The sequence below is a fragment of the Molossus molossus genome, unplaced genomic scaffold, assembly GCF_014108415.1.
Source record: "Molossus molossus isolate mMolMol1 unplaced genomic scaffold, mMolMol1.p scaffold_m16_p_10, whole genome shotgun sequence".
Taxonomy (NCBI): domain Eukaryota; kingdom Metazoa; phylum Chordata; class Mammalia; order Chiroptera; family Molossidae; genus Molossus; species Molossus molossus.
The window spans coordinates 82,392,102-82,405,157 of record NW_023425345.1 but is presented as its reverse complement, the minus strand read 5'-3'; the positions used below and the strand labels follow the sequence as shown (position 1 = coordinate 82,405,157).

Sequence of the window (13,056 nt, the reverse complement as noted above, 5' to 3'; positions counted from 1 at the left end):
CTTTTTATACCCCACTAACTCTTTTGAGGTTTTCTACCGTCTGCTACGAACAGTTCTGTTCTGCATGGTACCCTTTGGCTATATCGTGATTGTCCAAAAATTCTCATCTAAATTTTGATCCCGTTCTTTTGGCCAGTTTTAATGATTTGTGAGTTCTCCATTGTCCACACAAAATAGATTCTGTATCTTGCTATTTTTTCTTAATGAAGTGTGGGGTTTTGAGTAATTCAAGTAAACTGATTTATTATAACAAGCTGTGTAGTATGTTATTCCCTCACAAATTACCATATGAGCAGTGACAGATTAGCTCAGAGTGAAGTAACTGTGTAATCAGAGATCTAGAACTTAAGATCTGCTGTTCTTTTCATGCAGGCCCTGGGGAACCGGCTTTTGCCAGCACAGACCTGTGTGATAATTATACCAGTAAGCCAATTCTATCATTAAAACGTGAAGAGTAAATTTCTAGTAATAAGAATACCACACATCTGTACAAGACAATATTTTTTTAAAAGAAAAAAATCCTCTTAAACTTACTTGCAATGGAAAATGAGAATGCATTTTTATTCCTTTTTTTTTTTTTTTTTTTTTTGCAGATCAGAAAACTCAGACAGGTGAAGGAATTTATCCAAACCTCTACTAGGAAGTGGCAGAGTTATATGACATGTATCCCAGTCTACGTAGCTTTAAAACGAATGTTTTTAACAAATGGACTATATCTGCTACCCTTTTAGTAAAGGCATATGTTCTAAAGCTGAAAGTCAGAAGAGTTCACATAATAAAAAACCTTGAATGTGGTTACCAGAGGTGGGGAGTGGGAGGAGGGGGAATTGAAGAAAGCGGTTGAAAGTACACACTTCCATTTACAAGATAAATAAGTACTAGGCATGCAATGTATTGCATAATGACTATAGTTAACATTGCTTATATACTGTTAAGATAGTAAATTCTAAGACTTCTCATCATAAGGAATTTCTTTTTTCTTTACTTTCTCTTTTTATTGAGTCTATATGAGATAGTGAATGCTTACTAAACTTACTGCAGTTATCATTTCACAATGTATGGTAAAGTCCAACAATTATGCTGTACACCTTCAATTTATATAGTGAGATATGCCAATTAGATCTCAGTAAAACTGGAAAAGTTCAATTGAAAAATGACTTTCTAATATAAAGAGAATTTGGTTTGATAAGTGAACCAGTCGAAAATTGATACATTTATTTTCTTTCTTATACTTCCTTCAAAAACAGTGTTTTCGGCTTCCTCCGGTACACTGGGTGGCTCGAAGTCCATCGCCAGGTCCACGTGTCCAGGAGGCCACTCCCGGATGGTGCCTTAAATCTCTCCTCACCCTGCGTGGAGCGCCGCGTCGGCCCCATGTCATGCCCTGGCCTGCCCACCCAGACTGTCGATGGTATTGTTGCGAAAGACGATAAAAGGCAGATTATCTGACTCATTTTATGGTTGTGTCAGAAGCTGGGGTGACAGGCGCTCAGCTGAAGATCATGTCCTCGGTGACACGGATGAAAATCGGAGATTACAAGGTAAATTGGCACGAAAAGCCGTAGCTCACCTAAGCGCTGCCGGTTGGTTGCTCTGCGTCGATCGTCTTAAAAAGCCTCCCCATCGAAGAGAAAGATAAAAATGTTGAGAACTCAGTAAGCACTTGCTCCGATGACAGTGGTGAAGAAAAGGACGAAGTGAAGGAAGAATTGGGCTGAGCGCGCAGAGGAAGACGGAGAACGATCACCACAGACTTTCCTGAATTCCGAGGAAGAATCCGCAGGACCAGTGTTACTGTATCTCCAGGAGGAAAGGGTTACTGAAACTTTCATGCCAGGTGAACCTCACAACTATTTTGGAATCCTTCCCGAAGCGTTCTGCTCTCAATGCAGCCTTGTCAGCCGAGGAGAGGCCTGGGCACCATCATGCTATGTCACGTGCCAACACGAATGTGCCTCTCATCCCAGCAGAGAGAAGGCTGACCTTCGTGAGGCGTCGGTGGATGGGTTAAGGATAGCCTTTGAGGACACTCTCCCATTGGTTTCGCTGTATCTATATGAACAATTTTGGTATAAAAAGGTGATATCATCCGAGTTTTTCCTTCCGATTAAGGGAAGTTCCACGAAGAAGAACCAGGAGGAGCTCTCTCCAAGCCCACCTTTGTGGGATCTGTCTACCCCGTAGTCCAGGGAAAGTCAGCCCACCACAGGTGCACCCGCCACCCCCAACAGGTGCGACGCTGAACCCGAAGCCTGGCGGTCTCGGAGGCAGTCCACATGCCACTCTGCCCACAGGGACCGGCTGGCTGAGAGCCGCCTCGCCCCAGTCCAGCCCCGCAGCAGGACTCATTCGCCAGCCCGTCCAAGCTGTTCCTGCATCCGGAAAAGAAGACACCTGCGTATAGCAGATCATCCTCACCTGCTCCCGGGAGCCCCAGCAAGGAAGGGAGAGCAGTGTTTGCTAGCTTTGAAGGCAGAAGATCGCTGAAGTAAATGAGGCCCTCTCCTGGAAACTTGTACCTGACCGTTACCCGCCAGGTGCCCAGTCGCCTCCACCCTTTTAGCTTTAGGGGGCGCGACACTTGCTGCATTGTTTGTGAAACTTCCAGAAATCCTTGGAAAGATGTCTGTTTCTGAGAAGAATGTGCAGGCTTTCTGGGAGCCCTTTGATCTCTTTCAGGGTACCATGACGACGACGACTTCTTCGCAGAGTCAACCTGTGTCGCTGCCTGTGGGGCACACCAAGAACCCCCTGGCGATGTATTAAAGTTTTGACAGCTCTGGAACAACAGCTTCTCAGTCTAGCTTTGCACTCTAGGACCCCAGTGGAGAACCGGGTGGGGGTGGATTCCATGTCTTCCCCAGGGGTCTCTAGCAGAGGCGGGCCCAGTGAATTGAGTTGTTACATACTGTAGTTATTAAGGAGGACTTCCTTGGTGCCTGAACAGCCTTCAGCATCTGACCCTAGCCACTGTGCAAGTCATCTGGGACCGGGGGAAAGAGCACCTATGTTCCTAGTGAAGCGTTTCTGAAAATGTGTGTAATTTGGGCTGTTTCAGTACATGTTGAAGTTGTTAGCAATAACCACATTTTTACGTGACTTGTTACTACTAGCAAAATTGGTTTGCAAACTGTTTTTATTCTTATGATGATGCTGAGCAACTCTGTCTAACAAATTTTAGTTTTCCTTGGAAACTGCAAAGTAGTCCCAGAATATTTTAGAGGGAACTGATATTGAAGCCAAAAGAAAAGTTGCAGCAATACATTTGCTTGTTACAATTTCTTTTCTGTAAAGCTTTATTTTTGGTGGTCTAAATAAAAACATTTCCTGACCTTGAGATTTTACAGCTTTACTTTGTTGTGCAATGTATGGTTCCTATTCTCTAAAATGTTCTTTTTGTTGTTCTAAATAAAGCAGAGCCCCCCCCCCCCCAAAAAAAAACCCAGGGTTTTCTATCAGAATACATGTTTTAACACTGTTTAGCTTTTGAGATCAACTCAAGCACAGATTAAATAATATTAATTTGACTGAGAAAAATAGTCATTCACTTTTTTTTATTATCAAGTGTAATAGTACTATTTCCATGTTGATTTTTCATGTTAATTTAAATAAATACGGAAATACACCTTTTCTATCTCTTTTGGTTGAGTTTAATACTCACAGATGAGCAAAAGGACACTTGACAATGTTCAACCATCAAAACTTATTTTACACATTTTATGTTTTAAGAAAGGTAAAGACTACAGAATCTTCTATAAAGATTTCCTATTGGTTCAAAAAGGAAGTGATGCATTTTGAGTTTTTAAAAGTATAATTTTCAAAACTGTGAAATGTATAAATCTCCTACAAATATATAGTAGATAAGTATCAAAGATTGACTTTATTAATGAGGGACCCAGCAGAAATATACAGCTGGTCTAAAAGAGGATAGGAAACACTACCATCTATAATTACTAAATTTAAAAAAGAATACTGAAATAAAATTAAGTTTGATTAAAAAAAAAATGGTGATGTCCTATAGGGCAATCAAACCATAAGCTTTTGAGTCATCTTTCTATTAGACAAAAATCATTTGTATCATCCCTCAACAAAAAATAATTGGCGCCCTGGCCAGTTTGGCTCAGCGGTTGAGTGTTGGCCTGTGGACCAGAGAGTTCTGGGTTCGGTTCCCACTAGGGGCACATACCACACACACAAAAAATAAATAAATAATTGGCAACTCACTCTTTTATTTTTCAATTTAACATCTAATTTTTCAGAGTATGGACCTCACCAGTAACAAAGTAAGTTTTAAAAAATGCCTTCTTGCCTGGCCAGTGTGGCTCAGTGGACTGAGCATCCTCCAATGGACTGAAAGGTCCTGGTTTCATTCCCAGGCAGGGCACAGACTGAATTTTGAGCTCGGTCCCCAGCAGGGAGCGTGCAGGAGGTAGCAGAGTGATGTAGCTCTCTCACATGGGTATTCCTCTCTCTCTCTCCCTTCCAATCTCTCTAAAAAAATCAATTTAAAAAATAATAATAATAAAAAAAAAGCCTTCTTTCAGAGAAGTGAAGAGTATTAGGGAGGAACTAGTCACACAATGCTCCAGGATCTCGTTGAAAAGACATGCAGTCATTAGTTTGCCGTATTTTTAAGTTGAGATTATTTATTATACTACTCTGTTCCTATCTTTCCTGCTTTAAAAAAATGGTACTTTGTCTAACACTTTGTGTCAACTCCTTGTATGCAATATTTTATTTTGTTCCCAAATGAATATTAATAAACATAAGCCTCTTTATGAAACTCTGATTATTTCCTTGGAAAAAAGTCTTATGAGGATAAACTTGGATACGGAGTTTAAATATGTTGAAGGTTATTGATGTACATAGCCAATGCATGTCTATTAAGGATTTGTCGATCTGTACTACTCATGTAGAGTAGTGTACTCTGACCATCATACTGACAAAGTTGAGCATCATCATTTTAAAAGTCAGGCAATTTGATAGATACAAAATGAAATCTCATTTCAATTTACCTATACAATATCTAATTACTAGTAAAGTTGATTTTTTAAAAACATGTTTTTAAAATTTTTAAATTGTTATTTTTCTACTTATATATTAGTGCCCCTGTTGTGAATCCTTTAGCTGTTAATATCTGAGGTACATTAACCCTGTGCTTCAATTCTTTTATATCAAAGAGCTTGTCATGAACAGTATTAATAGAGTATTTTATGTGAGGAATAACAACATCATAAATGAGACTTATGTGTGCTAACCTGAAACTCAACGTAAGATTATAGTAATAAAGATGTAATGTTGTTTCCTTTTGTTCCATTAAAACCCCTTTATTGAAAAATGTTTTATATGAAAACTATATATACAAATAATCTTAATAAGGGTGGAGAACCGAAACTACAGGAAACAGGATATTTGTAAATGCAAAATTCTTTGCAAAATTGCACACATTATATTAATAACTAAACAGTATAGCTTTAGGGGATTAAGTTTAGAACAATTTAGAATAACTGGGTTATCTTTCGTAATAGTTTAAATCATTTTTTGTGATGTGATTTCAAAATAAAATTAAGAACTAAAACTTATGTATACCCAAGATTATGTTATTTATGTCACATGCAAAGTGTGTATGTGATTATATATATTTATATATGTTATACATATACATACATATATATGTACATGTAATATGTGTGTGTGTGTGTGTGTGTATGTGTATGATGTAGGAACCCCTCTGTTTCCTATGCCAATGCTGTGATAAGAAGCCCTCTGGTCCTTCAACAAATATATGTGTAAATATAAGCATGTAAAACAAAATATGTCATTACTACCTTTGGTGTTTTAAAGGTTTTCTTTGGTACTATTACCATAGATCATTTAAAACATGGGTAAGTTGTTTTAAATTATCCTACCTTCCAGGACTAGAAAAAGGTAATTGAATTAAAACATTGACTATTGTAATGTTTTCTAATTTGTAACAGTATACATATATATACACACACACACAAGCATATATGTATATATATGGCTTATATACAATAAGTACAATTATAAACAATAAATAACAAATTTTAAATATATAAATTACATATATGTATACATAGATATAGAAATGTACAATATAGAGGACTAGAGAAGAATTATGATATTGGAAAATTATTATTTTTTTTTAGCTCTGTAGAACCCTGAATAAATCAGTGCCTATAACAGAATAGTAACTTTTGAGATCACCTTTCGTTGTTGTTTGATATTGTTGGGAGTGGAGGTAGGGCTCCCAAAGAAAAGTTGACCAATTCCTGTTCTCAGAGACCCACTAGCCCGAAGTGTCATTCAGAGTGAACCCCCAGTCCTTTTACTTCTGTTCTCTGTCTCTCTTGGCAGCGGAAACCAACTATTAGAAGCGTTGCGTAGGGAGAAGGAGGGGCAGGAGGGAGAGGAATTAGGGGGGCGAAATCCTAGAAAAAATGTCCTGGGAAAACTCTGCAGGACATCGCCCCCTTACTGCGCTTCCCCATGGCATGGAGGCGCAGGGGAGCTCAGTGGGCGTGCACCGGCTGCCCGCACCCGCAAGCCCTCGTCCAGCTCTGCCCCGGCTGCCCGGTCGCGGGTTCGAGCTCGCGTGGGACCCGGTGAGTCCTGTTCACCCCTCGACCTCCACTGCACCCCTCGCGTTCCGTAAAGTCCTGCAGGCACGTACAGTCACTTTACTAGTTGAGTGAGGGGCGGGAACAAATACAGTTGGCTCTTCCTTCACACTCCCACGCCCCAAAGGCCCAGTAAATGCCCCAGATCGGGCAGGAGCCGGAGTAAATGCCTCAGAAGTCGGACCCCAAACCCCGATCGGTTCCTAGGCCAATGTTGTGATCAGAAGCCCTTTGGTCCTTGACCTTTTGGAAGATGAATTTGAAGAGTGTGGAGGAATGGAGTTGGGGGAAGCTCTTCGGGCCTTGAACTCGGGAACTAAGCTTCCCAGGCAGTCTGACCACCTGGAGTCGTCCGTCCCCAGCTTCGCTCCCCCTCCGCATATTTTATGCACTGACACCACGGGCAGGGGCTTTTTGAGTGGAATCTGGAAGCAAAAAGTTCTGGGCCTTCACTCCAGTTTGCCACGATCAGATTATTTTCACAGACTGGAGCTGCTGGGAGGTAGGTTCCTTTGAATCCTTTTATGAATGTTTAGTTCACCTTGTGTGGTTGGGTGTGGAAAGAAGGTCGGGGGTTTTCCAAATCGAGTGAAATTCCCATTCCATGGGTGTTAACATGCCCGTGGGGTTGGCAGTTCTTAAAGTTTAGCAAGTCTGCAAGTGAGTACAGAACACAATAGAGTCTCCCTCCCTTCCTCTCTCTCTTTTTTTTTTTTTCTTTTCCTGCTTCCAAATGCTTTCTTCGAGGCTGAAGCTGGGCAGGTCTCCAAAGGTGCAGCAGCCACAACAACCCCGCAGTTCAAAGTTAAGCAGCAAGTTGCACAACTTCAGTAACCCTCTCTGCCTGCTGCTAATGAGCTGAAGCCAGGAACCTCCGAGGAGGTGAGGAGGAAGCTTCCAGTCCTCCCCTCCCGGGAGGGATCCAGACACCCCCTACCCGCCCTCAGATAACTGCGAGATAAGGTCCTCGCTGTGCAGTTGCCCCTGGCGACCATGGCTCCCTTCGGAAGAAACTTGCTGAAGACTCGGCATAAAAACAGGTAAAGTCCAGCGCGTGTGTGCTCGGGAGTTTGTGTGAAAGTATGTCTTTTACTGCGGTTTGATACTGGTGAAAATTGTTCTTTGGGGACAAAGGGAGTTAGATCTTGTATTTTTATACTTAACCGGTGAGGATATTGTTCTAGTAACAATGGCTGCAGTGACCAGGGCAGGGATCGCTGAAAATAATTACTATTTTAACTCATTTTTCCCCCTTAGTCCAGTCATTGTACCACAACTAACATCACCCAAATCTCTCTTTGTGCTGCCTTACGTGTTTGAGAGCCGTGGGCTGGCACGTTTCATTGTGCTTCAGACAGAATTTTGGTGTGTTATCGGAAGAGTTAAAATGTTGGTGGAGATCTGTAAGTAAAATCGATTACCCACTAATTAGAAAGAAAAACACTGCTGCTGATACAATCCTGCAACAATGCTTTGGCTCCCCTTGGTGTAGAGCAATCTTGAAACTTGGAAAGTTCCTAAAGTGAAAATACTCTGTAGAGAAACTTTTCATGAAAGGATCCTTTCGAAAATCTTTGAGAACTCAAGGTGGTTTTAGGCACCAAAAGGAGGATTCAAAGAGCTGTCCTCCTTAATCCTTATTATCATATTTTACTTTGATTTGATTTCCTTTGCTCTTTCAAGCCTGCAATGCCCATAGTATAAATAAATATATTTTTCTTCTTTCTCTCTCTTACAGATAGATATTATTTTGAGCCATGATGTGTGTTTCAGTCCTATTAAATATTTTATTAGCACTTCTAATATTACATGTCTATGCCAAAAATGTGAGGATAATTTTATACCTCTGCTTTACTTTTTAATATATTTATTTTGGCAGAAAGTCTTTTCCACAACTCTTCTCTCAATCATGCCTGTTTGTACTTGTAATTCATTTAGTGTAAATTTAAAAGCATTCAATTAGATGGTAGGAAATGATACAATTATTTTAAAGTGTTTCCATAACAATATAGAGTGATACAACTTTGAAGAAAATGGCCACAGTTTAATTTGTGCATGAATGTCTACTTGAAAGATTCTGTTTTTAACTCAGTCCAAATGTACTGTATTCATGATTTAGTTTACTAAGTTTGCTTAAGAAACTAAAACAGCAATCATTTATACTATAAAATTTTCTAAACCAGTTTTCCTTCTATTAACGTGATATACCACAAAGATGGTATTTCTAATAATTGATAAAAATATATGTTCAAATAAAGATATGTGTTTGCGTATCATTAAAAATATGTTAGTGATGGTTATCAAAAATAGGTTTGTATCTTAGTACATTACAAATATTCCAGAATACTTCCCTTTTCAAAAGAAAATCTTTACTACTTTTTAAATGAGTATGTTTTTCTAAATGCTGTCAACCATATATAAAAATTTCTTTGGGAGTGTTCGTGGTTTTATAAGATAAATTATATTTCCAGCATACTGATCTTTTTGAATACTTCCTGGGTAGTTTAGGATTGTTGCGGGAACGCGCGAGTGTTTGTCTTTTGCTTTTTTATTATAAATTCAAGAACTCTGTCATCGGTATGCCAAATAACAGAGCAGTACGCCTCAGCGTGCGCCCCTGTGAGTCCCCTTGGGGGAGTACATGTCCACGTTCATCACCTCAAATGTGCAGCTGCACCATCTACTCTGCCCACAAAACTAGTTTTCGTTCAAAGAGGTAAGTATAGAAACATTGTTTAGTAGGACATTTTCTATGAAAAAGTATCAGAATGTGCAGTAAGGAAAGAACAATATAAAGTGAGAAGTTTCATAGCATTCAATTTTCTGAGAAAATGTGTTCCCAAAGGTGATGCTTTATTGCTTTATTATGGACATGATTTGGCCAAGATGGTAACAGTGAGGACGCAAGTTCCTCTTATAATTGAGAGCGTCTGTTTACAGATTTGTGTTTTTCTAACCCTTAAGAAACATTTAAGCCACAGTGGTAGTTGAGTAGGTAAGAATATGTATGGGTATTTCAAACTAAGTAGTAAATAAGCGATGTAGTGTATTGAAATAGAATTAATGCATATTTACTTTTTCAGTGTTTAGTATTGCTATTGAAGAGGTTTTCTTCTGTTTTATTTTTCCACCTTCTAAAAGGTGAAACCACATGTGAAACTTAGTGACCTAATTAAGTTTATCCATTTCTTTTACCAGGATCTATAATGATTTAAATAATCCTACTAGTACATAGTACATAGAGAAACCAAATATCTTTCCTTAAATGAAAAGTTTCTATCCTTTCGTAGAAAATGTGATTGATGATAAAACAGTCAACTGATAACAGTAAATTCATTCCTTAACACTATAAAATTCCCTGTAGAATGTAAAGGAAGAATTAGGGTCATATATTTATATACTTCATGATATATAATTTATACAACTAAAAGAACCACATGAACATAATTGTATCTTTGTAGGCAGGGGAAAAGGGCAGATTACTAGAAGGAATATTGGGAATGTGCGATCATACTATTTTGAGAAAGTTTGTATATTAAACCTTTCTGCAACCTAGTCTGTTTTGTTTTTTTTTTTTCATTTTTGTTCACTCTTAGAGTGATATTTAATTATCCAAGATTGAACTTCCTAAGATAGTTCTGTAAATATTTTCATAATACATAAATAGTTAAGAGTATTAGATACCAATGGAACACAAATGAAACTTCAAAGTATGAGGCATAAAAACTTTTAAAAGACACAAACTGTAATCTTGGAGGGACAGGGCCGTATATGTCTAGTGAACATTGTCTTCTCACGACCACAGCAGTGCCTGCCATGTGATAGACCTGTAATAGAGTTGTCTATAATTCTGTAAACGAAAATTATAATCTGTACTCAAACTAAAACATACTAATTATTTTATTCTCTGTTCATCATCTGATGCAGCTGGTTTTATAAAAAAGGGAATATTTTATAAGGAATTGGATGGTGTATGATATCATTAAAATCCCAGGGAGATAGACAAATAATTATATGGATTTGGACACCAAGTTAATCCTACCCTGCCAGATCATGTTTTCTAAATTTTAAAAAGTATTTAATTCAAAAATTTGGGACACAAGCTTCAGGATTTTTGAGAATAATGTATGGTCATGAAAATGATTATATTTTGGCATGCAAACTTTTTATGCTTTTCATTTCTAAGGTTCATACAATAAAAGAAATGGAGCCAATCTAAAATTCTTCATGTTTACAATCAGAATTAATCTTTTACATTTTTCTAACTATAGTAGTATTTAATAAGAAGAGTAGTTTTCAGGAGAGCTTTTAACCTCAGAAGATGGATTGTGAACTTTGGTTCCAGAATAGGATATTCTGTGACTGAATCCTAAAGACTGATGAAGATTCTCAAAATGTTTTCTAAAAGTCTCTAGATAGATATTGTTTCTCATATAAAAACCAAAGTAGTAAATAATGAAACCTAACTTCACTGGTATCTATATGGATGTTCAAATGGATTTCATTTATTAACATATTCAGATATTCACATAGGTTCCATTTGTGATCCTGATCATCTTTACATAAAATTCTATTTTCGGGATAGTGACTATTTTAAAAACTAATAGTAATAGCAACCAGCAACTTTTTTAAAAGTTCAGAGAAATAGAACATCACTATCAAGCTTTTAGGGATACTTGGTTGAGAGTTATGACTCCTTGGGGTTTTAATTAATAAAATCTGAGGTCAGAGAATTGGTTGGACTTTTTACCAAACCTTGCTAGAAGCAGAAATTTGTCATAGTAAAGCAGCATCCCATATATTTGTTGGAAATTTAAAATAGAATATTTAGAGGATCTGTAAAAGAAAATTAACAGTGATTATGAAAGGATCTAATCTGGTTAGTATGGCCTTTATAATTATTGTTAAGTAATATTTAGTCCACTCTTGACTTTTCTTTAGTTTTTCCTATACCTATGGATGTATGTCTATCACAGGTGATAAGAAACATTGTCATAATCTCAACTTGAAATTAAAAGTCTCCAAAAAATGTAGTTGTAATAAGTATATTAGAAATAAAATTACAGCTCTATTGTTTGTACTTGATACATAAAATTTGCATTAACGTTTGCTTTTGAATCAACTAGAGCATATCTGGCCAAGCTTTTAAAACCAGGTGCTTTATATAGCTCCCATGAGTATATCATTCCATGAATGCTTCATCAGAAGGAAGAATTAAGTTTTGTGGTTAGGAGAATTAAATTTTGCGGGCAAGGTGGATATTTTCCCTTTGTAATGAGAAGCATGGCAATTTATGGATTCTGCAGGATGGGAAATTATGATGTCATGTTTTGTCTGACTTTCAATAAATATTTAAAACGTTCCCAAAACTGGATTGAGAAATGTCAGACATTTGAGTATGAGCATCTTCTTGGTTCCCAGGAGTTCCTGAAAGAGATTTCCCTTAAGGATACCTGGTAACTTAAGTAGTTACTAGTTGGCAGCAAACAGCCCATGAGGAACAATGAATGGAATGCTGTATCCTGGCAAAAATCTCCTGAGAACAGTAGCAGTGGTGAAATTGAGCTCTAGGTTAAAACTCGAATTGTTACTCAAACCACTATATAAGCCAACTTCAAATCTACTACATAAGATGTGTTACTCAGCCCTCTACTAATTACTGAAATGATAAGGTATAAAGTTCTTATATGGATGTTTTTGAAACAAAAAGTTTTAAAAAGTTTGTAGCTGGTTAAAAATTTTATTTACATAATGTCTTTACTAGCTTGACCATGTAATTTAAAGTTTGGATTGGTAGGCAGTTCTAGGAGATTTGATAGTAGCTTTAAGTAAATCATTAAAACGTGGCTTGCTTTTTATTTTAGTTATGAAGGGGGAAGGAAGTTGAAGTGAGGGTATTAGTTTACCTCTTTCAGGTGCATGTGGATACCAGTTCTTGGAAAGAAATCTCTTTGTCTCTAGCATATTAGTTTTCTAAAGCGATGCAACATATCTGCATCCTGTACACATGAAAGGCGAAAGTTCAGTGCACATCTGTGTTCTAATGTTTTTTAATGTATATTTCCTTAGGAGCTTTTAAAGGCATCCTCTTTTTTTCTTCAATGATCTCTGAACCTTTTATTGGCATCCTGCCCCCTCCACCCAAGCAGGGTGCCCCACTCCTGCTGCCTTTGATGCCTCAGAACTTTGGTGTCCTTGACCTAAGACACTACTCTGCAGTCCACAGGCCTGTGGGTGGGCTTTTGGATGGAATGTAGGGAGTAGCTGTTACCAGGATGGAAGTCCTCCTCTTCTTCCATCATTTTGGCCAAATACACACAACACATATAACATTGATTTCTTAAATTCAGTTATTTGAAATAGACTTTTTTTTTCAAGAGAGTGAAAGGGAGGGAGTGAGGGAGGGAGAGAAACA

General features: G+C 37.9%; 1 protein-coding gene and 1 pseudogene across 1 annotated transcript in view; both read left to right on the top strand.

Annotated features, from left to right (window-relative positions):
* The first annotated feature begins 1,408 nt into the window (after nt 1-1,408).
* On the top strand, nt 1,409-2,766 carry LOC118623789 (annotated as a pseudogene).
* A 4,690-nt stretch (nt 2,767-7,456) lies between these two features.
* The window catches only part of RASSF9 (Ras association domain family member 9), a 30,452-nt gene continuing 24,852 nt past the window's right edge, over nt 7,457-13,056 (top strand). The window contains exon 1 of the mRNA XM_036252130.1: nt 7,457-7,681. Coding sequence (XP_036108023.1) covers nt 7,635-7,681 — 47 coding nt within the window. The 5' untranslated portion in view covers nt 7,457-7,634. The remainder of the gene's footprint in view (nt 7,682-13,056) is intronic.